The sequence below is a fragment of the Perna viridis genome, chromosome 12 (genome assembly GCF_037379345.1).
Source record: "Perna viridis isolate PV_CMFRI_1.1 ecotype Kerala chromosome 12, ASM3737934v1, whole genome shotgun sequence".
In the NCBI taxonomy this organism is placed as follows: Eukaryota; Metazoa; Mollusca; class Bivalvia; order Mytilida; family Mytilidae; genus Perna; species Perna viridis.
Genome location: NC_142456.1, coordinates 26,916,845 through 26,939,625, shown reverse-complemented (window position 1 = coordinate 26,939,625; position 22,781 = coordinate 26,916,845). Strand labels below are relative to the sequence as shown.

At 32.3% G+C, this 22,781-nt stretch overlaps 1 protein-coding gene and 1 long non-coding RNA gene across 2 annotated transcripts; both read right to left on the bottom strand.

Annotated features, from left to right (window-relative positions):
* Positions 1–6,813: 6,813 nt before the first annotated feature.
* Positions 6,814–22,778, bottom strand: LOC148601871 (cyclin-L1-like). The gene is made up of 11 exons (XM_088555433.1): positions 22,553–22,778; positions 18,520–18,594; positions 18,137–18,246; positions 17,486–17,606; positions 16,811–16,875; positions 13,627–13,726; positions 13,053–13,157; positions 12,743–12,863; positions 11,032–11,146; positions 10,376–10,423; positions 6,814–8,378 (listed from the first exon to the last, which is right to left on the bottom strand). The coding sequence occupies exons 1-11, from the start codon at positions 22,754–22,756 to the stop codon at positions 7,970–7,972; spliced, it is 1,473 nt and encodes a 490-aa protein (XP_088411559.1). The 5' UTR covers positions 22,757–22,778; the 3' UTR covers positions 6,814–7,969.
* Positions 14,640–15,264, bottom strand: LOC148601872 (uncharacterized). The gene is made up of 2 exons (XR_015917147.1): positions 15,118–15,264; positions 14,640–14,837 (listed from the first exon to the last, which is right to left on the bottom strand). It is a non-coding gene; the product is annotated as an uncharacterized LOC148601872 (long non-coding RNA).
* Positions 22,779–22,781: the final 3 nt, after the last annotated feature.

The following is a 22,781-nucleotide window of genomic DNA, read 5'->3' as shown; positions in this document are numbered from 1 at the left end:
TCTTGTTCTGTAAGAGTTACTGATCACATAGTTTTTCGTATGGTTGTTGCGCTTTTGAGATAAAAATTATATAGATTGTACATGAAATTTGCACTATGGAAGAGTTATCGATCTTCATTTGGCTTGATTTGGTTTATTTTAGTGGGAGATGAATGTATGATTTTCTTAAGGTGCAGATCAGAATGCAGAAAAAACATTTTTGTGAAAGTATTGCATAAGTAGACTGAAAACGCATCTAAGTCATTGTACTCTAAGGTTTAAAGTAGTGTATTTATATCATAAATGGTTATGCATGATTTTAAAGTGTTTTTTTTTTTTTGTTTTTTGTTTTTTTTTTCTTTATATACTTGCATAAAAGTACAACTCTGTATCTTTTTTGGGGTATTTTTTTTAGGTGTAGAATAATCTTTTAATGCATGTGTATGTTTTATATCAATCAGCTTCTCTGTATATATATATATCTGCCAGTAGTATCTTTAAAATATATTTTATCTGATAATAACAATCAGCTTTAGAATTTATGCTAAAATAATTCTTATTGAAATTTATGAAGCATCCAGATCTGGCATTACCTTTAATCCTTTTTGATGTTAGTTGAAAACTAATCCTATTTTTATTTTCAAGAAATATATTTTAAGATCAGATTCATTGTGTGTTGCATATCAAGTGTTAATTTTTGCATAGACTTTCCTGTTCATGCACTTCTCAAAACTAATAAGTGTACTTATTAGCCAAAACGTTCAGTATCCGATAATAAAAAAAATTAAATTTGATATTTATTTCATACATTTTATTGATAACATTCAGATTAATTAGTCAGTATATGAGTTGAGTATGGATTTCAGGAAGTCATCATTTTTATATTTTTTATGTACCCAGGCCCTAGTATATCATTATATTTTCTTCTTTTTTATAGATTTTTAGATACTTTAATGGAAGCCCAAGTTCTTTCCTTGATCGAGGCTCAATTGAGCTTCAGTCAGTCTCAACTGCCTATCTCAGTTGAGGCTTGAGATTACTTGAGAAAATGGCATGCAAATTAGTTGAGGCTCAAGCGTATTTTTCTCCATGTCCTAAACTCTTCTCAAGTGTCAATCAACTCTGCTCAAGTGACCTATGTACTGGTACACCCTATGACCTATACATTTAAATTAATTCTAAAATGAATTCCTGGATCTATATTCATATGTCTAGAACTGTTGAAAAATATAAAAATCTACATTTAGTGTGATAAGGCTCGACCTTTCCCTTTGTTGTAGGTAATGCATCAAAAAACTTTTCAAATTGTATTTTGATTTTGCAAGACAACTTAAAAGAAGGTACAATCTACCTTAAGAGGAGCGAGGGGTGATACCTGGCAGTTTTTTAAGAAAAAAAAGATTCTGGCCCTGAAAAAGTTGTAAATGAATATTCTGGTGTATAATTCCTAGAAATAGATATTTTCTGACTTAAGTCCTGCATGGAATGGGGTGAAAAATAAATTTTCTGTCACGTGAAATTTCTAGAACTAATATTTTGACCCAAAATAACCCCCTCACCCCCGCCAAGATTCAAAAGGTTGTCTCCGAACTGGTAACCTTTGATGTATTCATCTGGTTCTTTGCAAAAAGTAAGAATTAGTTTTTTCTCAATATACATTATATTTTTTTTATTTTAAGTGATTTAATACAATTTTTATAATTTTAACGATTTACATGTAAAATAAAACACTAGAAAAGTGTATCATGTATGTATAAATCAAATAAATTACAGTTATTTTTCTGTTGTAGGATTGAATGTATGAAAATTATTGATAACTTAATTGCAGTAAGTTTTTTATGCAAAGTAAACTTTCAAGTGTTAAATTTATTTGTAAATATGTGATATGACGAAATTAGTTTTAGCAGGATTATACAAGTAGATAAAACCTATATAATTCTTAAAATAATAAAACTACTTACCAACCACCCTTAGGTAGTAAGAAATTTTTAAAGTGGAAGTATTTGTAAGAATCTGGCAAAATGGGAAATAACAGAAAAATGCATGTCAAAAGCCCTCTTATCTGGCAATATAATTTCACTCAAGGATAATTTCCTTATTTGAAAAGTCCTATTTGATCTCTGCATCGCTGGATAATTGTTCAGAAATTTGTCAATAGAATGTTAGAAAAATGATGTTTTGACAGATCTGCCCCTGATATGTTTATTTTCGTTGCATTTCTGTGGAATTATAACTCAATTTACCAAGATGGTATAGAAAATCTTGTCTTTTTTCCTTTGATCCTGATCATGCAAATAGCCAAACTACACGTTCAAAATGGTTGTGTTTTTCATACCATGTTTCACCCACTGTCCGATTCTTCCAGAAACTGACACTTAGGTTCTGAATTTGAGGTCTGAAATTCATATAGTTCTGTTCGTTTTCATTCAAATCTAGCAATTAGTCACAAATTATTGCTATCTTGCACTGCATTATTCATTTAGGAACAGAGCTATATGAATTTCAGACGTCAAATCTTGTTTTGACAGCTGTAGATTTATTCTAAAATATTTTGTTTACATTTTCGTTGTTAATGTTATATAGAAGTTATGAAACGTGTTCATAAGTTTGACTTGTGCTTGTGTGTCATTTATATACAAAGATGCATTAAGCAATGTTTCAGTGCTAAATTTAATGTATTATTAAAACTACGAATGAAAACATTTCATTAAGGAATGTCCAAGATATTGACTTTAGCAGAACCTAAAATTGTGTATCCCAGGACCATTTTTAAAGAGTTTCATCTGAAAATTACAGATCGATAAAGTTAGTTATATACAAATTTGGAACTAGTATTAATTTTCTTGAAAAATTGCCTTTTCTTTAAATTTTAGAGATGAATTGAGATATTTTATACCATGATCCAGCTAAATACCAACACCAAATAACATAAAATATTAAAGTTTTCATTCAAATCTAGCAATTAGTCACAGTTGAAATATGATGTTTGTTTGTTTGTTGGGGTTTAACGTCCGAGCAGCAATATTTCAGCTATATTCAGACAATGAACATGAAATGGATGATAAAATCAACATGAAATGAAAAAAAAGGATGGGTCACAAGGATAATAGGGTCGACAAATTTTGATTTCCAGTGGAAAAAGGGGGGATGGGTAAGGTCGGGCAATTTAGCCTCCTGTGGCGGAGCGCAAAGGTTCCTACTCCTATCGAATACTACAGCAGGGTTCTTTAACGTGCGAGGAACGTGGCATCTTTCCCAACACGGTGCACCACTATGGTTTGCGGTCAGGTTTTCCGTATTATAGCCTGACAACCCCAGCTTGTAACACGCCAGGGGTACCCCATTCCACCACCTGGGACACACATCCCGGTTGCTCTGTGGGCAGAGCGCCCTAGCCCCCGGCAAGCGTTCTGAGCACTATTTAGTCGCCTTTTACGACAAGCTTAGCGCTGCTGCAGGCCTATTCTTTTAACACCCGGACCTGCGCGGGCCGTTGAAATATGAAGTGCTACAAATAAGTTTATAGAAAGACATTCTTACCAAGCATAATTTACTATGCATTTAAAAAAGGCTTGTTTCCTTGCTTACTGCTAAATAGTTAAATTAAATCTGATTTTCAGATGGAAGTACATGTAGATACTATCTAGACAGGTTGGATATAATCACCTTGATGGCAAGTTCCATTATTACCGTTTTGCTTGAGATTTTTTTTATTGTACAACTAATTGTTAGGTTTGAGTTTGATTGAATAATTTCAAAGTATAGCTATGGTCCTTGGACATATTTAGTTGATCTCAGACTTTTCTGGAAGTGTGATTCGTTTGACGATCCCCCCCCCAAAAAAAAAAACTCATTTTAAAAAACATCAAAAGTTTTGTGCCATTTCATTTTTGTTTATCACAATACTGTATGGCGAGTTATTTTGACTAGTGTAAAATTTTGTGACTAATAGGAAAAATGTTGGCATTTGCTTAATAGTGGTGCACAAAGAACTTACACCAAGAGATTTCACAGAATTTATCTTGGGGGTTTTAAACAGACTGCTAAAATTAGCAAAATTAGCAACCCGTGAAAATTACCAGCTATACAGTATTTCTCTCCGTGCAATGCAGAGAATGTTGTTGCTTCTAAGTGTAAATTGATTGCTTTAAAAGGTAAATTGGTGCAACTGAATAATAAGCTAATACGTGTATAATAAAATATGTAAATTGGTTCAAAATGTCTAAAGAGGCAAGTTTTTTAAATGGTGAGACTTCACAGCACATTTGAAGACTCGTTATCATTATTCAATAGCAAATCATTCTTTAGTTTTCCGTGTTTACTTAGTATTGTACTATGTCTTTTTTTTTCTATAAGTTCCTTTATTGTTACTAATTAATTCAATATGCAATTTTCCAACAGCTAATGTGCTATTACGGTACACTTGTTAGTTTGTTTAGTAATATCTCAATCGTAATGTAGAATTTAATATATTGATTTAGTTTTCTATATTAAACAGAAATGAAATTTGTTTTCTAATACTACAATAACTTTCAGTTCAACTTGACTGATGGCTCGGTGAGCTTATGTCATGTCATGTCAACTTGCAACACAAGGTAAAAAACTAAACTAAGTCCTCAGTAAACAGAAGTCAAAATTGATCCCACTATATGGTATATCTTCAGGAAGAATGTATTATTTCAAGCCGCTTAAACGAGTATTTGTTGAGAAAAATGTGACGAAAAAAGGGTTACATGAACAAGGGTAAAACAGTATACTCCTTTCATTCGGAGCGGAGGTATAAGGTGTGAACATTAAACCTTACGATGGATTATCTCCCTTGAAGTCCTCTGACAACTATTGCATTCCTTTACGCCTAATTTCATCAACATCCATTTTGCAGAAAAACATATAAAGATTTATTAAACAGTTGAATACAATATGGATATATTTGCCTGGTTCACATTACAACATACTGAGCATTATTACCCTTGCCAGTCCATTATAGGTTTAACCGGTTATCATGAATTATTACGGCTTTTCAGACCGCTCAATTATGATTTTCCGAGACTAGGCCATGTTACATGAAGTAAACAAAACAGGTGCAAGTGTAGGGATGTCAAATCGGTTTATAAATATACTTTCCTGTTAACTTGATAAAAAATATGAATGCTAAATAATAATTACTTTGCCTTTCACTTACGAACAAAGTTATGTATAGGTACTAAAATTCCATGTTCATGAGTTTTTCTTCATTATAGGCGTGTTTATATGTCCTCTTTGAATAATAATGGTCCTTGGCATTATCTTGGACATGTAAATGGTCCATTATGAAAAAACACATCTATCAATACAATATGATCTGCCTCCAACATTAATCAAAATGTACATCCCATGAAATTTCATATAAATTCTGATCAGTTCAGAAGTTGCACTTCAAAAAAAATGAGGACAGTGTAATTTCTATATACCCCTAACCTAGCTTGTATGAAAGAGTAATCAAGGGAACCAAGGTTATAGCGGAAATTAAAGGAAAGTAATCCAGGGACAAAGACCACACATGGAAAACAGGCCTGCACAACAAAGAAAATTAAGTAACTAAAATAATACATACAAAGTAACAAAAGCAAATGAGCAACTCAGACTCCACGAAAACTGGGAGCATGGACAAGGTGCACCGGTAGGGTAAGCGTCCTCTGCTTTTCTAGAAACACCTGCCGAGTTGCTCATAAAAAAAGTCAAATTAGGGGTAGACGACAGTGGAAAGGAAAACCATGACACGATGAACAAATCAGTTTTCATGGTGCAGATTGATACACAGTAACAATCCAGGAGTTCATGATGGCGACCATAAAACTTCAATCTTGTAGCAACATAACCCTGTTCCAGAAGCCAAACTGTAAGAATCCTAGCGTGATACATATAGTCGGCATAGTTACAGTAAGCTCTGGCATATTGTACGAGTTGTGATATGAAAACTCTATATGCAGGTGCTGAAGGAATGCCACAGATGAAAGGAAAGTTGACAATTCTGAATGAAGTCCTAATGTTTGTTGTCAAGTTTGGTCAATAGTTTTCCGTTACCATCTATCTCTTAAGTGTAGGTCAAGGTATGAGGCTGACTTCACAGTCTGTAGTATCCTTCATCTCAAGTAATAAAGGAACTAATATTTAATATATTAGGCAAAACATTTCAAGTAGCTAGGTCCTGAAGCTTCAATCCCTTTCATTGTCACTAAATGAATTTGGTTTTCGCTAAGTAGACTATAGATATGAAACCAGTGTTTTCACTGTTTTTGCTCCTAAAAGCCTGGCCTTTTAAAAAGGTCAAATAAAAATTTTAACAGGACAAATTTATTAATTCTTAATTGAATAGTATGTAATTTTTTCACTCGAACTGGCGGAACAGGTGCTTGAAGCATGCAAATTGGCCTCCAGCCTGTTCAAAATGAAAACACTGAAACTTCATCTTAGTAGCACGTCCCTTGTTGACTGCAGATTAATCACTGTTAATCAAATAGTTGAAAACAGAGACTGTCAAAGTCTTTTTTGGTTGAATTACTGTTAAGGTCAACAGGATATTTGTTTATATTTATTTCTTTTTGTTCTGCATCAGGCACAAGAAGGAATGCATCAATAACAATTGTACTTTCTTAAGTTGGAAAATAATGTGTAGTTTCTCTGCTTCCCTGGTCTCAATATCTGACTATTAAAGTACACTATCATATGAATGATCATTTGTTGTTGTTTTAATGATAAAATTGTACATTATTGTACAAAAAAGTCTTTTTTTTGTGTCTTAAATTTTAGATGATAGAATTACATATAAGCTCAACAGCATTAAAAAAGTCTAAGTAGTAAAAAATGATGAATTTAATGATACATATCATGATTGCAGATCTTTACAAAAATGTTCGAAATGATACCCTGAGATCACAGTTTAATAATACCCAAGAAAAACTGAGGAAAGGCAGATTTTACACTTCTTCCAACCTATTGCTACAACTCCTATTTCAACAACACAAGATTTCTTCATTTTCTTACATAAACTTCTCTTTCTTATTAAACAATAAGCCAGACTGATTTTCACATAAGTAAATTCATAATCAAAACTGTCTGCTACAAATGATTTGACCTCAACAATTACACACAACTTTCAACTGCATCTAGACACAAACTATTATCAACATTCATACATGAAAACCTTAAAATTTTTAGTCAGCAACAAATCATCATTTTAAGGCTTAATTCAATTAAGACAATATCTTTTTTAAACAATGATCATTTTTTGTGGATTAAGTTCAAGAGACATTAAAACATTCTCAAGGCAGACAATGTGACCTCATAATGTCCATATACAACTTGACAATTAAGTAGCTGTCTTTGTAAGAATCATGCAAAATCTGAAAAATGTGATACACCCTAAAAAAGGTTACATATTTTTATTTTTGTAATTAAGTTGTTTTATGGGTCTGTACTATGAAATGTGTAATTATTCATTCAAATCTGCCTGCTCTTAGGAGATAATCAACATTGAAAATCCAGTAGATTCTCTTGTATTTGAGCGTCATTTATAGAGATTAATTTTGAAATCTACAGTGCATTCTATACATTTTTTATCTACTAAGAGCACTGATTCTATGAAAAACCAACCATGTGTTAATTTCTGTTCACTATGACATTTCAAACAAAATATCAAAAATAAAAATATTTAGGCTTTTCACCCATGAATCACATTTTGCATGATCCTTAGCTGGAGTGCTACTTAAAACAAAATATTACAAATTTATCACATAATGCTGTGTGCACAAAAATTGTTCCCTCTCATGGAGATTATTTTCAATTTACAAAATAAAATTACCAATATACATACAGCACTTGCAATATAATTTCACTTACAATAAAATCAGATTCATACAAATGATAAAATATTTTACTTCATTAGAAAGACTTTTCCAATACACAAACATTTCCTTATGCATCTTGTATCACAGTTACCAAATATAAGTATTTAACGACGGTGTCGTTCATATCTTTCAGGAGAGGAACTTCTGTGACCATTTCGATGCCGTTTAGTGTATCTGTAATCAGGAGAGTAATCATATCTGTCCTTATCTTTATAATCATATCTGTCTTTGTAATCATACTTGTCTTTATAATCATAACGATCCTTGTCCTTGGAATCTTTGTAGTACTTTTTAGGGTGACTAGATTTATACCCTCTGTCAGGAGACCTACTTGTTGAACGACTTATAGACCTTGATGAATGCTTCTTTTTCTTGTGAGATGTTTTCGAGATTTTGTAACCATCACTATTTTCTTTCCTATAATAACGAGCATCATACTCTTTGTAGTCTTTATAATTTTTCTTCTTTTTAGAGACTGGACTCCTCGAAGTGCTTCGACTGCTTTCTGATGATCTGGAATTACATCAACACTCAAAACATTTAACATTACACATAATACATGAGATTTAAGAAGAGCTGAACTTTAAAACACAATCTACTTTCTCTATGATTAAGGAGTTAGTGTAAAGCTCTCTCAGATACCGTTGCCTGAACTAGCAGAAAAGGATTCTTCATGCCAAGGAAATGGAAGGAGCTTCCCTGTAGTGTGTTGTAATAGTGTTATGCAAGGTGTACCTCAATCATACAAAAAATTTATAATGGACAGCACCTTAATTCACTTCAAATGTATGCCCAATCACACCCAATTTGAAATCAATCCACCCATTGGGAGCCATGATGATTGTGACTGAATTTGTACAGGCAGAAAGGTTATTCTATATAAAATTAAAACAATTATGATACTACTTTCGATTCTTCTCAATAATTCTGAAATATATTTAAAGCAAATTTGAGGCAGAGCTATACTTGTTTTAAAAAACCAATTTCCTAGAATTTCTATTTCCACTCACTAGAGGAACATGAATTTTGTACGGGGAAGTTCCCTTTGTTCCACTTACTCTTTGGAAAGTAGAAGACATTTTGTTAAGTTCAGAAAGCAACCATTTATTGTGAAAAGTTAAGTCTTCAAGTGGAAATCTTGTAGCTTCCCTAGACCTCTGGCCTTTTAAGTAGACATTTGCAAATAAGAGAACCAAGTTTTACTGAACATAATTATTCAAAGGCATTCAAAGGGCATAAAAATGCTGGACTTACTCACATTTGCTCAGACGTTTTTTCAAGTGCACTGCTAAAAGCAATCTGAAGTGTCATATCTAAGCCACAATATTATTAAGTATTAAAAGTACTGTATTTCGGCGTGTATAATCACATTTATGTATTGTACGCAGCACAATTTTGAAGGTCAAAACGTGTGAAAAAAGTTTTTTAGAATTTGATAGCAGTAAAATTTTGTAAGAAAAAAATCTGTATTTTGATATGTCAATTTATATACCGTGGTGATGTGGTATTTCCTACATAAATATGAAGGAAAAAAACTTGTATTCAGACTAAAATATCATGTACAGATCAGTAGCTACACGGTTCATAGTTTTCCTTTCCTCGTTTGTCTACCCTGGACTTGACTTTTATGAGCAACTTGGCGGGTGTTTCTAGAAAAGCAGAGGACGCTTACCCTACTGGTGCACTTGGTCCATTCTCCCAGTTTTTAGTGGAGTCCGAGTTGCTCATTTACTTTTGTTACTTTGTATGTATGATTTTAGTTACTTTATGTTTTATGTTGTGTATGTCTGTTTTCCATGTCTGGTCTTTGTCCCTGGATTGCATTCTTTTGATTACCGCTATAACCTTGGTTCCCTTGATTACTCCTTCTAAATAAATTGGATAATTTGAATTTTGAAGCATGATAAAATTGACAAAGGATGAATGAAATGGCTAATAAAACAAAATCAAACGTCAAGGAAAATCAGACATTTCCAGTTTCGCTTATGACACAAATTTCACAATTTTTCATTTTAAAATGTACCTTGAAGGGAGAACATTGTAAGTAATAATCAAAATAAGTTTCAAAAATAACCATTTTCAGCTGCAAAAGTATTTCATAAGTAGGGTTTGACAAAAAAAAAAAAAAGACTTCGTAACTTTTTGGTATTCAGTTATTTCATTTTAATCTCTAACCATGTCATATAAGGAAGAAATGTTGCAAAACTTTGGTCTGAAACATGTTATTAAGACATTTTAACATGATTAGAAGAAAATATCATTAAAAATTCAATACTTAAAGATGTATCTGATGATTAGACAAACTTTCTTTCAGTTAACATTACATTACTGGTTAGTTTATTAACATTACGCAATGTCTTTTCTCATACAAGTCTTATTTCGTGGCCAATTCTTATATATTGATGCATAATATGCACCCCATGCTCTTGAAATTATTTTTATGTAAAATTATGTGCATAATACAAACCAAAATATGGTACAATACAACTTATATACAGTGTATATATTACCTGTCAGGTGAATAGGAATGACTTCGTCGTCTTTTGCTGCCATTTTTACTGAAACATAACAAATACATAACTATCTTAAAAAATATGAACCAAATTTTGGTATTAGGAAATACACACCATAAAAATGTAACTCAACCAACTGCTCCCAGTTGTGATAAATGGCTTTGTTTAGACAACAAAACATGTTAAACAACAAAAACATGAAGACCACTAAAATCAAGCCTGGTTAAAAACAGTGGCATCCAATCATTGATATCTTGTTTTTTTTCTACCTCAGGATACTGTCTAATTACAGAAATTATCATTATCATGATCTTAACATTGCATTTTTTTTTTTAAAATTACCTTTGAACACCTTAGCAGAATGGACATAAAGTTATTCCTGGAAAACATAGCTTAACCCATAGAAAGGCTAAGTAAATCTTTTCTCTGCCTTAGTCCATTGACTCTGTTAATCAATTACACAATACATTATAAAATCCAAGATTTCTAAGTGCCTTCCCTGGGCATGGTATCACTTCAAATGGAGTCCATATACAATTGCACCATTTAATCTACTACAACTTGGTTTGCTATGATATTGGCAATTCTTTGTGTAGCCACAAGAAAAGTAAAGTAATTAAGTACATACTTGAAACACATCAATAAATGCTTACATTTTGCTGCCACTTTCTGTTCTCTTAACATTTTCTTTTTCCTTTTCTTTCTTTATTTTTAGCTGCTTTATACTTCCAAGTAGTGTTGGGTTAGGACTGACATTCTTTGGTGAGTCTGTAAAGAAGTGCAGGATAATTTATCAATATATTACACTAACTCGGACCATATTTGAAAGTACCGTATTTTGGTGTGTATTGTGCACACTTTTTTACCAGGAAACTAATTTCAGAACATGGGGTGTGTAAAATACACCCATACATCATTTCAAACCATTTTTACAGACCTTAGATCGGTCGAAAATTAACGACCTCGAGGGCCTCAACATCGAATCAGAGACCACTTATGAGCTGCCAAAGCAAATTTATGGATTTTTTATGAGTTTATTTGTCGACTTGTTACCTTTGTAAGCATCGATTGTCAATAAAATCTTCTTGAACAGAATCTGGTTTTAATTTATTTCCTCCCAAAAAAAAAGCTCACACAAGATTATGTTTACAACCACCATACTTTTGTTTTTGTGTACCGATTAACTAATGTTGTCACATGGTTATGGAGGCATTGCAAAGGGTATTTAGATGTCACTGATTATGGTTTCCCCTGTTAATTTTATATCTAACAAGCAATTGACATATTTATTGAGGGGATTAATTAATGATGACAAGGACACAAGACAATTAGTTACCGCTATTATCAAAGGAGAATGCAAATTGATTTGCAATGTATATATAATTATGTCTATACGATGTATACGACTTGTTAATGATTTGGAAAAAGTAATTAAAATACACACAAGTTTAAACAATTTAATTACTGAATAACAAAATCTTGGGCACACTGATCATAGAGCTCTAAAATATTTCCATATGAAATAAAAACATCGTTATTTACGCATCGTATTGAACTCTAATTCATAGTTATTGGATATTCTACTTTTTGAAAATATTGGCTTCTTTTTTTTTTCAGTGAACTAATATAAAAATCCTTGTCCAGCTTAAAAAGTATTAATTTTAAACATAAACCCTATGTGTATCCCTGATACACATCGGGTGAAAATTCTGCATCTCATTATCACGCTTGGCTGAGCTATCAACACACATGCCCTATTTGATGACCGTCTGCATTGTTCGCTCAGACCTTTTAATTGATTGAAGTAAAAACAGTTCTTCTAGAATTAACAATCTTCAGAAATTTATTACTCTCAATAGAAACCTTCCAAAGGTAATCGAAACAAATGTCCAAGTTGACAATTTCAGCTATTGTCTATGTTACCCATTTCTTACCCAAATAGTAAATGAATACAAATAAACAATGACAAAACATAAATACAAAAACAATATTCTTTAATGAAATAGATACACAAAACAGACAAAATGGTCCGTTTTATTTAAAAATAAATTAAAGTCAGAAATGTACATGGTTCTAACAAGTTACACTATTTTCACCACACACAATACATACATACATCGGTAAAGTTTCTTAAATCAACTTTCAAAGGATAAACCACCCTGCGCATTATACACCAATGCGCACTATACACACCAAAATACGGTACTATTCTAATCCTTCAAGAAAGCGAAAACCAATTACTTCATTTATGTACTCTTTCCTATGAAAATTTAGTATAACATAAAAACTTATGTAAGCCCTTAGAAGAGACAAAGTTTATAATAATGTACAGAGAAACTGCTACATGGATAATTAAGTACATACTAGCTCTAGAGGTAGAGTTGGGAGTGCCATAATCTGTGTCCATTCCTTTTGATTTCTTTTTGTTCTCCAACTGAATTCTTTTGGCTTCATTCACCTTTTCTCCAAGCTTTTCAACATTTGGCTAAATAAGAAAAAAATAAGAAACTACAAAACAAAGGTCGTTCTTTGTCATAAAACTGCAAATTAAACTATTGGACATGTTTTATATGTGACTCATGAATTGTGTAAGGCCGAATATATATTAAGTTTCTTTTTACATAATTTCTGCTTCATCTTTTTGTATCCAAAAAATTATGATCAAAACACCTACCCTTGGCCTGGCATAGAGCCGTAATATTGTAAGACAAATTTCTTGAATATCTTCTTCCTTAACATTAAAGATGGAGTACCAAGCTGGCCTATCTGGCAGTGGTATCTGAAAAGAAAAAGTCTGGAAATGTTTTGCATCTATGAAATTTTGTGACAAAAATACTCACTGTAAATACATACATTTATCAAGCTATGGATATTTTGTCAAAATAAAAAAAATTAAGTTCCTGCAACATAGTGTCAGCACATAAAAATTTACCCTGGTCTTTAGTTCTGCAACAGTTTTACAGACATTTTCTTAACACTTAAATAATATATAAATATTAAATTTGATAGCTGTGTTACATTGTAATCTCCAGCTCTTTTAACCAAATTTTTTTTTACCTGTATAAAGCATAAATTCTTACTTTTCATTTTTGTTTGGTGGTATTTCAAATAGCTTTCAATTTTACCTGAAATTGTATTAAATCAAGATGACAGACAGATAAAAAAGTTTCCATATTTCTTTTTTTAGATGGTAGAACATTTATTAATACAGCTGTTTAGTCCATTTTAGTAAAAGACCATACATGTACCTGTAATTGCCTTGCTGCAAGATATATACAAGCACATGCTATTGTTTCTGGCATGAACCTCACAAAAACATTGGTCCTAAAACTGTCATTCATGTAGTTCCTAAAAGAAGAGAGATAATAATAAGCATTTTTGTAACTTACATCTTTTTCTGTCTATGGCATACTTATAATAAGAAATAAAATACTCTATAAGGCAGGTCATGATTCATTAAATTTCATGTTCATGTAATGGTTCACAATGCATAGACTATGTAACAGTCCTTTATGTCCACTGAATATTTTTGAGTACAGTTCATCTTCCTAAAGAAGTCACTTTTTTAATATGGCACATGAGTATCTGATATTTCATATAAACATCTTCAAACAGCTGCATAACATATATACAAATGATTTTACATCTCATCATTCATGATCAAATTATATGCTACATTCAACTTCAAAAGAAATAGGAACAAAAAGGGTGTGTTAAGGGTCAGCATATTTTGAAATGGAATGTCCAAGAATGACTCTGCTAGGTTAAACAAAACAACAAGTCCTCACTAGTATTTTACTGGAACAATATTTGTATCTCTTCTTGCTTACAAGTGTTTTTTTTTTCCTTATGATAACATGACCAGAAATAATCCTTGTTGTCCTAATCCTTTTTAAGTTGTCACAATACAATAAGTTTCTTCATTTTAACAAAAAAGTCTAAATACAAAATGATTGTTTTAAGACAACTGATAAATCTGAAAATACCTGCATTTGATACTTCTCTGGGAAAAAAAAATTCTAGAAAATCTTAATATAGCTGGATGTTGTCAAACTAATAATTTATCAAGCACTTTAAGTTTCAACACATATAAATAAAACTTTCAGGCATCATATTAATTTCAAAGTCAACAGAAATCTAAAAACAGTCATTTATAGTTGAAAACTTTTTGTACAGTATTTATGAAATAATCATAGAATTCTTAATGTATCTTAAATAACATATCATACCAACCATTTTTTTCTTGGCTCCATCAGACATTTTCCGAACTAGAAATTTGAAAACAAATTAAAAGCATTTAATACATTTATCTAACAATGAACATCCTATTCCTCAGTCCACAAATTTACTTCCAACTTCTTTCCTTGAATTTATGTGATGATCTCTTCCTTCAGAATTCACTATGGATCATGTTTAAGTGTGCCACAATTGTCCCAATCTTTAAACATCTGATTGACTGCTGTAAAACAATCTAATATATTTAAAGAGTGATCATTAACCTCAAATTTGACAAATGTACGCAAAAACTACTTCCTTATAATCATTTCTCCTAACATTTGTCAAGTTCATGCAATTTTATGATAAATAAACAGTTCATTTTATTTTTCCTGCTTTATCCTCACTAGAAAATCAATTCTAACAAAGCAAGACAAACTCGTTAAACCTGACAACAAAAGTTACTACATTTTCATTTCTTTTTTTCTCATTTGAACAAAGGAGTGCCCTTTAATTTGCGTAACCTTTGACACTCTCTAAATACACAACTCCATAATGTCCTCTCTTTGTCCTAGTTGGGCTGGATCCCTGTTGAGTCTTTTTCATCCTTGTTTCTTGCTGGGTACCAGAGGATGGTGTATTCATTGCAAGACAGACTTTACCCACCTAATCTGGGGTAGGCAAAAAGGAAAAATAAGAAAATTAATACAATTTTCTTTACACTTTCATGCTTCGTCAACTTAACGAAGCCAAAAATAAAACCAACTGATGGCATTACAATGACAATTATACATAACAAGAAAATAAAAAAATAAAGCCAATAGAATTGTGCCCCTTTTGACGGAGGTTACTCATTTCTCTGGACTTGATTTAGCATTGGGCACTTCGGTAAAATACCATCCCAGATCAGTGTTTTTGCCAGGATTTCAAAACCTTTAGTCACTTTTGAGGATTTTGTACTAACACATAAACATTTTGACTAAAATGGGTCAAAATCCAGGAAAAGGCTTTAATCACCTGAGAATGTGATTAGTCAATGACTAAAATGACTAAGCCTAGAAAAATCACTGCCACATGATGAAAAGTGATGATACCCACCTGAAATTCTGGTTTTTTTTTTGAAATATCAAGAACTCCACCCCTCCCCCCCCAAAAAAAACATAAAACAAAAAACATAAAAAAAACCCTTAAAATTCTGCTGTACTTTTAGCCTAAAGGTAGTCCCTACTGATACTGAATGAGGAGTAAGACGTATACTAAACGAACAGTTTCTTTAGAGGATTGCAACAGTGTTTGGTAAACATTACACATAATTCAGCATAAATTTTCTTTATTTACATTTTTATAAAAACAAAATGACATCAATGAACAAGGCAAATGGAAATCAGAGTAGGGTCAAACAGCTTGCATTCTGAATTTTAAAACAGGCAGAAAAAGACATACTGTAAGTAGCAATAGTTCAGTAAATAAAATAATGTGAATTTCACATGTATTCAAAACAAAATTTTATTAGTCAGCCCAATTAAGCTGTGCAGATTTGGTAAGTCCCCACCTAGATTTTCATTTCTCTTATTTTACATAGAATAAGATAACATAATGAATAACAATGAAAGTTGTTGAATTTACACAATGAAACAAATGAATAATGACTTGCCTTGTACAGTATGAAAACAAAATTTTGAACTTACCCTATTTATGAGACCAGAAACTCCGAAGAAAGGATCCCAATCTTATATCAAAGTTCAGTGGCATAATGATTCAGATATTCCTAATACTGCTTTTCACAGGGTTAATATGATATAGGTCATAGATAAACATTTGCCCTTGTATTAGAATTACACAACCGAGGTTAAGACCCTGACCCTGAATACACTTGCATTCATTGGTCAAAATCCATTATTACCCAACACTGTATATTAAGACAAGAAGTCATCATTAATGGCACTGCTTAACATCCTCTAAGTTCACAATACTGTTTAACTGGACATATCTTAATTAGGATTAAAAAGTTAACCTACATGCACCAAACCTTAACAAAACTTTTTCATAGATATTTGTACTGTAGACATACTTAAAAAATTAAATTGATTTTATCCCTGAACTTTAACAAGAGCATGTACTCAGAGAAGCAAAGTTGCATTTCATAAGGACATTGAACAGTACCATTAAAAGGATAACATTTTTTGCTAAAAATAAGACTACTCAAAAAATACCTACCATGCACACTGCACCAGTTTGGAATTTGATTCACACTCCAACACTTGGAGATAGACCACAATCACCTGAAAAATAAAGGTTTAACAATACAATAAGTATGTCAAAGGTTATAGTTGGACAAATAACCTGTTTTCGGGCCCTCCATAGCACCTGTATCACCATCAAATCTTTTATTCCACCATGATTGCTGAAATTAAGGAACTTAGTTAGAAGATACATGCCTCCTGAAAATTTAACAAAGTTCAGTATTTTAATGCACATGATTGAGATCTGGAGGCAGCATGACATGGAATATAAATCAAAATTACAGTGGAAAAGCCATTCAAGCAGAAATTGGAATTAACATTTTGTGAATAGGTAATCTTTAAATGTCCATCATTAAAAAAATTGTTTTATTTTGGTATTTTCATGACGTTCTTCCTAATGTTCATCACCGAGGCACTAATTGTATTTAAAAACAAGTAATTAGAGAATACAATATACAATCACGTATCAGTTTATGCTTAAGAAAAAAAATTATTTCATATTTCATCTCAAAAATGGAACAAGAGAATGTTATGTCTAGGTAAATGGCTGCAGACAATTTTTGAAATTGTTCCACAAGATACTGCCCAAGACCTCACTAATGTAGAATCAATACAGCAAAATCTAAAAGAATTTTTTTTAAGACCTCACCTTGTGTGGATGCTTGACATGGACACTAAATCCTAATTCCTTCAGTACCCGTCTTTCAGCTTTAATGACTTGGTTTTTCAAATTGATGTAATTCTGGTCTAATATCATTGGTAATATATGCCTACAAATACAATAGACAAAGTAAATATTTGGGTTTTAACCTAAATCTTCGGTATCCAACATGTATAGTAATCACAGTAGAAATTCTAGTAACCCATACGTAAGTTTTAGAGTGTACTTAAGTGAAACTTCAAGAATTTTTTGGAATGTTTTCAGTATATATGAGTCTTACAACCCTGGTCAACATCATTCTGTTATGACCTTACAATTTCACTTGTAGATGTCTGCAGGTACATGTAGAAATAAGAAAAATTAGTTAAGCAGACAAGTTTAGTTGGAACTGGCCCTAGCACCACAAAAGTTAAATACTGAAGTTTTGAGAATATTTTTATTTTTCATTGTAACGCCTGAAGTGAGGTTTGCTTTCCCTTCTGGTATGTTGATTAGAAAATACATAAAAAGACAAGCTCTGTTTCACTTTAATTTGCCCACCCTGGACCTTCCTTGCCTCAGACCAGCAGGAGTGTTTTTCCGATCCCTGCACGCCTGGGTATGAAAATTATTTATTGACATGAGATGCTAGATACTCACTTCTGTTTTTTTAATTGTTTGATATGGTGAAATACATTGATGACATCTCTGATTCTCCTCGGAGATTCTTCTATTTTAGCAGCTAAATTTATACATGCCATTGCTAGCACCTACAAAGTAATGTGATAAACATATGAATCAGATAAAGGTTAGCAGCATCAAGTTGACAATTATTTATACAGTTTACTATTTTAAGAACAGCTGTGTCGGCAGTGTTAACCATTACTATTAACACATCATATTTTTGTCTTCCAACATGTCTACCACAATTTCTGCTTCATAAACTATTATGCAAGTTGAGTTTAATAATGAATATGAAATACTTCATACAAAAAAAAAGAAAAGAAAAACAACAAAAAACACAAGTCACTTCATGTAATTACCTCCATATTATGCTTCACAAAGGATTTTGAGTAGTAGAATCTTTGAAATAAGGTCTGTCCTGTGGCCATAGCAACCTGAAAAGATGTTCATGTAACATTATATAAAAGATCCTAAAATAATTAAAAATTGACATCGTATGCATCTTATGTGTATAGGACGTGTAACTTTACTTGATTGGACCAAATAAAAATTTTTTTTAAAATAATATAGCAGGTCTTAATTTTAAATGTGCAGCCAAGGATAAAAATTGGTAGTAACCCAGTCACCCATGGCTACTTGAATTTGGGATGGGCTACAGAAATTTTGGGTAAAATTTCGTTTAACACATAGCAAGAATTCAACAGAAATATCATCTATGGTACCACCTTGAAATTCTTAAGTTTCACAACTGGCAGCTACTGCAAAACCATTATCCATATGGAATTTAACATAGATATGATTTTATCTTTGCCTATGAGGGAAGGAGCTAATTGTACTCCCAATAACATTTTATAATTTCTGAATAATACATTATTATGTTGTTATAAAACTGACCAATGTCTCGAAACAACAGGAATATCCAAGCTTTTTTTAAGTTCAAATAACCACATTCCAAGTGCATACGTCATTTCCAACAGAAGGACTTTGAGCCATTCATTTTTCTGAGCATCTTTCATTACATACTTATGTATATAGGATGTAGGGCTCCCGCTACTGGGCGATTCTGGCGAAGTAGTCACCCTGGAGTCACTCACTTCCCCCTCAGGAGACACCAAAATCTAAGTGAAGTCGCCCCATTGTTTTCAGATCTCGCCCATGATTGGGACTGTTCTCCTGTTTTCTAGAGGTATTTTGACCTAAGTTATCTCTCTTTCAACAACAATTCAAACAAAAATGGTGCCCGTTTGAGAAAATAAATAGTAAAAATTTTACAAGCAAGTACTTTATTCAACTTTTTGTTTCAAACATTTAAGACTGGATACAGAATGAGTAATTTTCACTTCAGCTTACTGTTCACATTTCGTTATGAAACGTGCAAATTTGTCATGTGGGTTCTTAGAACTTAAATTTATCTCAATTGATAATTCGGTAGAAAACCAGAAGCATTTGTTTTAATCTTCATGTTTCTTAACAAACAGAACAGTAAATTCTCCAATGCGACAGAACATTTCTTAAGCTTGAGACAAGTTCATCCTGACACTATAATGTAAATAAAATTCCGGTCTTGATTTTGCCAGTAATAAATTTTTAACAGGACTATTGATCAACTTATATCAAAAGACTGGATATTTTGAACGAGAAATCATAATGGATTAAGTGGGAGGAGGAAAAAAAAAACGGAACAAAATGAAAATTCCAACAGAATGTCACAGCCTGAAAATTTTCTATTCCAGTGCTGCTAAAAAAGACAAAATCAATAGGACAAATCATTACCAGAAGCTTTGCTTTGCTCAATCATGTATTAATTTTGCTGTATAAATATGGTAAGGGGTAGAAGTATAGGTTTGTAATTCAATTTCATGAATATATGATGCAGTCAATCTATCAGTCAGCAGGCTGATTTCATTTTGTCCAAAATATTTAGTTACTTACACCAGTAACATAAAGAAAAAGTAAAATTTTTATCTCAATTAAAAAAAATATATATATGAAAATGCTTCCTTATATGGTGTGCATGCAAGTACAGTAACATGTAACACATATAATTTTAAAAAGGATTAGTAAATGATGCGCATACGCATTTACTTCTCCCTTGGGTCTCTCTGTTTTTCTCAAGTAGCTTGACCCTTGGATGTCCCTATAATAATACAGGACATGAAAATTCCTATTCTCAGGGGAAGTAATGTCCATTGGTTGAGGTCTCACTAACCACTCCCGGGTCAAATGGCCACCCCCCTATGTAGTACCAAAAACACACTGAACCTAGACATATGCATTGTAAGTGCATTATTTGTGTATATTATGATTAAAAGTAGTCAAAATAAAGCTGAGAATGTGTACTTTAAAATCATATATGTAATTAACTACAAAAGTGTATGAATATTGTTTACATGTATAAGTAATTCGCCTCCATGCTGTCAGTTAGCAGAACAGGTAAAATATGGATTTTCAGTATTATTTATTCAAGTAAATTTTGTGAAGAATTTCTACAATCATCGTACCATTAGCATAATGATTTTGGAAGCCTTATTTTCCAAGCTTCGCAACGGTATGCAACTTTAAGATGTCATTTGTCCTGGGAATTCACAGTGAGACTTTGAAAATTACTTTTTTAATATGTAAAGTAATGGAAACGTTAGAAGTGGTTAGCGAGACCTGAACAAGAAAAATAAAGTTAAAATCATTTCATTCTTTTGAATGCATTGTAAGTTGTAACAAAGAAAACACCATAACACAAAGCTAAGAGCTTTTTAAATAATATTGAGGGAAAAACCAAAGTATTAACAAGCACAGGGGAGATCCCAAAAACTGTGGTTCTTAAGCGAATATAGTATCATATACTGAAATAGTGTGTATAAACACACATTTGCAATATTTATTATATGTTTGTTCACACATGCCTATACTCTATGGTCAGTTCATGTCCTTTTCGTTTTAATCATAATTTTCTTCAGCCATTCTATAATAAAGGCAGAGTTGTCTTTCTTTTTATTTGTTGTACGTTTCTCATATTATAAAAAAACAAACATCAGTACTTACAATTGTATGCACCACCAAAAAGAATTTATAATTCCTTACAAGAAATTCCAACAATTATTTAGAAGGAAAAATAACCTTCAGAAGAATAAAGCTGTAAATCTTTGCTTTGTCAAACTACCAACAACTGAAATTGTCTAGGTAACATAATCACAGCCGATTTGACAATGTTAACATTGTGATAAGGATTTAAAATGTCGACAGATTTGAACACATAAACATTTTACGAAGAAGCCATTGTGTGATATGACCAAGCAAGTTATTAACATATTTCAAATATTGGTAGGAATCATAAAACCGTAGACCAATTTTTATTTAAATTTGAAAAATATGTTATGTTTGTGACCTGAGTAGAGTTAAACTGTATGTACACGTATGCACAAGTATGGAGCACACAAATTTCTCAGTGGAAAATTAACTGCAGGGTAGTCCATGGACATGTGTGCCAAAAACTTGGTAGAGCTTTAAGTAGAACAAAATGACCAATCTTGTAGAAATGTATATCAGGAATGCATGCTCATGGACTGCTTTGCAGAACATGTCATGAAAGGGTCTATTATTTAATAATTCTGATCATGAGATTCTTCATGCTTATAGCGGTTTTTGATTGGTCGAACGTCACCAGAAAGTACATACATGCATGAACGCCAGTCAACTTGAAACCAATATGACGGCCATATAGTTTGAAAGAGGGTGGCAACGAACTGAACGGCATAATTTAGCCGTAAGAATAGTTTAGTACATGTACATTCAAATGATTGATTTTACCGGTCAAGTTTGTTTACAGAGAGTAATTTTCAGCTTGGGGAAAGAAACTTATAACCGAGTCTGACCGAACCCTTGAAAAAACCTTGTTGTAATTTTCCTTCTTTCTTGTTGTATTTCCTTAATAATTATATTCCTGTTGTATTGTTTACATCTCATATATTTTTCGATACCAACTATCACTTCGTCCATGCCGCCTACACTGTGCAGACGATTATGTGTAAATACATGTGCAAGGGAATGCATGTGTGTTGAAGCATAAACACTGTGTATCAATATAACCGAATGAGGCTCTCACAGTGTAACTTTGACTGTCAGATAGAATTATAAGGATTGCACAGCTATCTACAGCCGTTCACTGAGTTTGGGAGCTCCGAGATCCGTTCATACATGCATGAAAGACCAAAAATAGCTGTTCAATCCTGTAGTAAAACAAAGGAAACTACATACTATTTAAAAGTTTAACGCAAATTTCGATATCTAATGGAAGTGCTTCAGGAACAGAATGCACATTAAGACCTGTACTTTGAAGTTAAGAGGGTCTAACAGAAAATGAGCAAATAAAGATAATAAAATTTCAATATGGCGAACCTGAGGTAATTTCAAAAGCACACCCGACGACTGAATAAGTTCACATCCTAAAATTCTTAGGTCTATCTCGGTTTCAGAATCAAGTCCATCCTGTAAAGAAGGTGTTGGGGAAAGTTTGTCGTCTGGAATCAATACTGTTTCAAGGGTAAGAATGACTTTACTGAAGTCTCGAGTTGTCAAAGGATTAGGTTTCTCTTCCGCCATTATGAACGTTCTTCTTCGCAATGGT

Coding starts and splice junctions, on each gene's coding strand:
- LOC148601871 (XM_088555433.1), bottom strand. CDS start 22,756: ATGGCGGAAGAGAAACCTAATCCTTTGACAACTCGAGACTTCAGTAAA. Junction 18,247..18,519: donor TTGTGAAGCATAATATGGAG/GTAATTACATGA, acceptor ATTACTTTGTAG/GTGCTAGCAATGGCATGTAT. Junction 12,864..13,052: donor GGCTCTATGCCAGGCCAAGG/GTAGGTGTTTTG, acceptor TTTCTTATTTAG/CCAAATGTTGAAAAGCTTGG.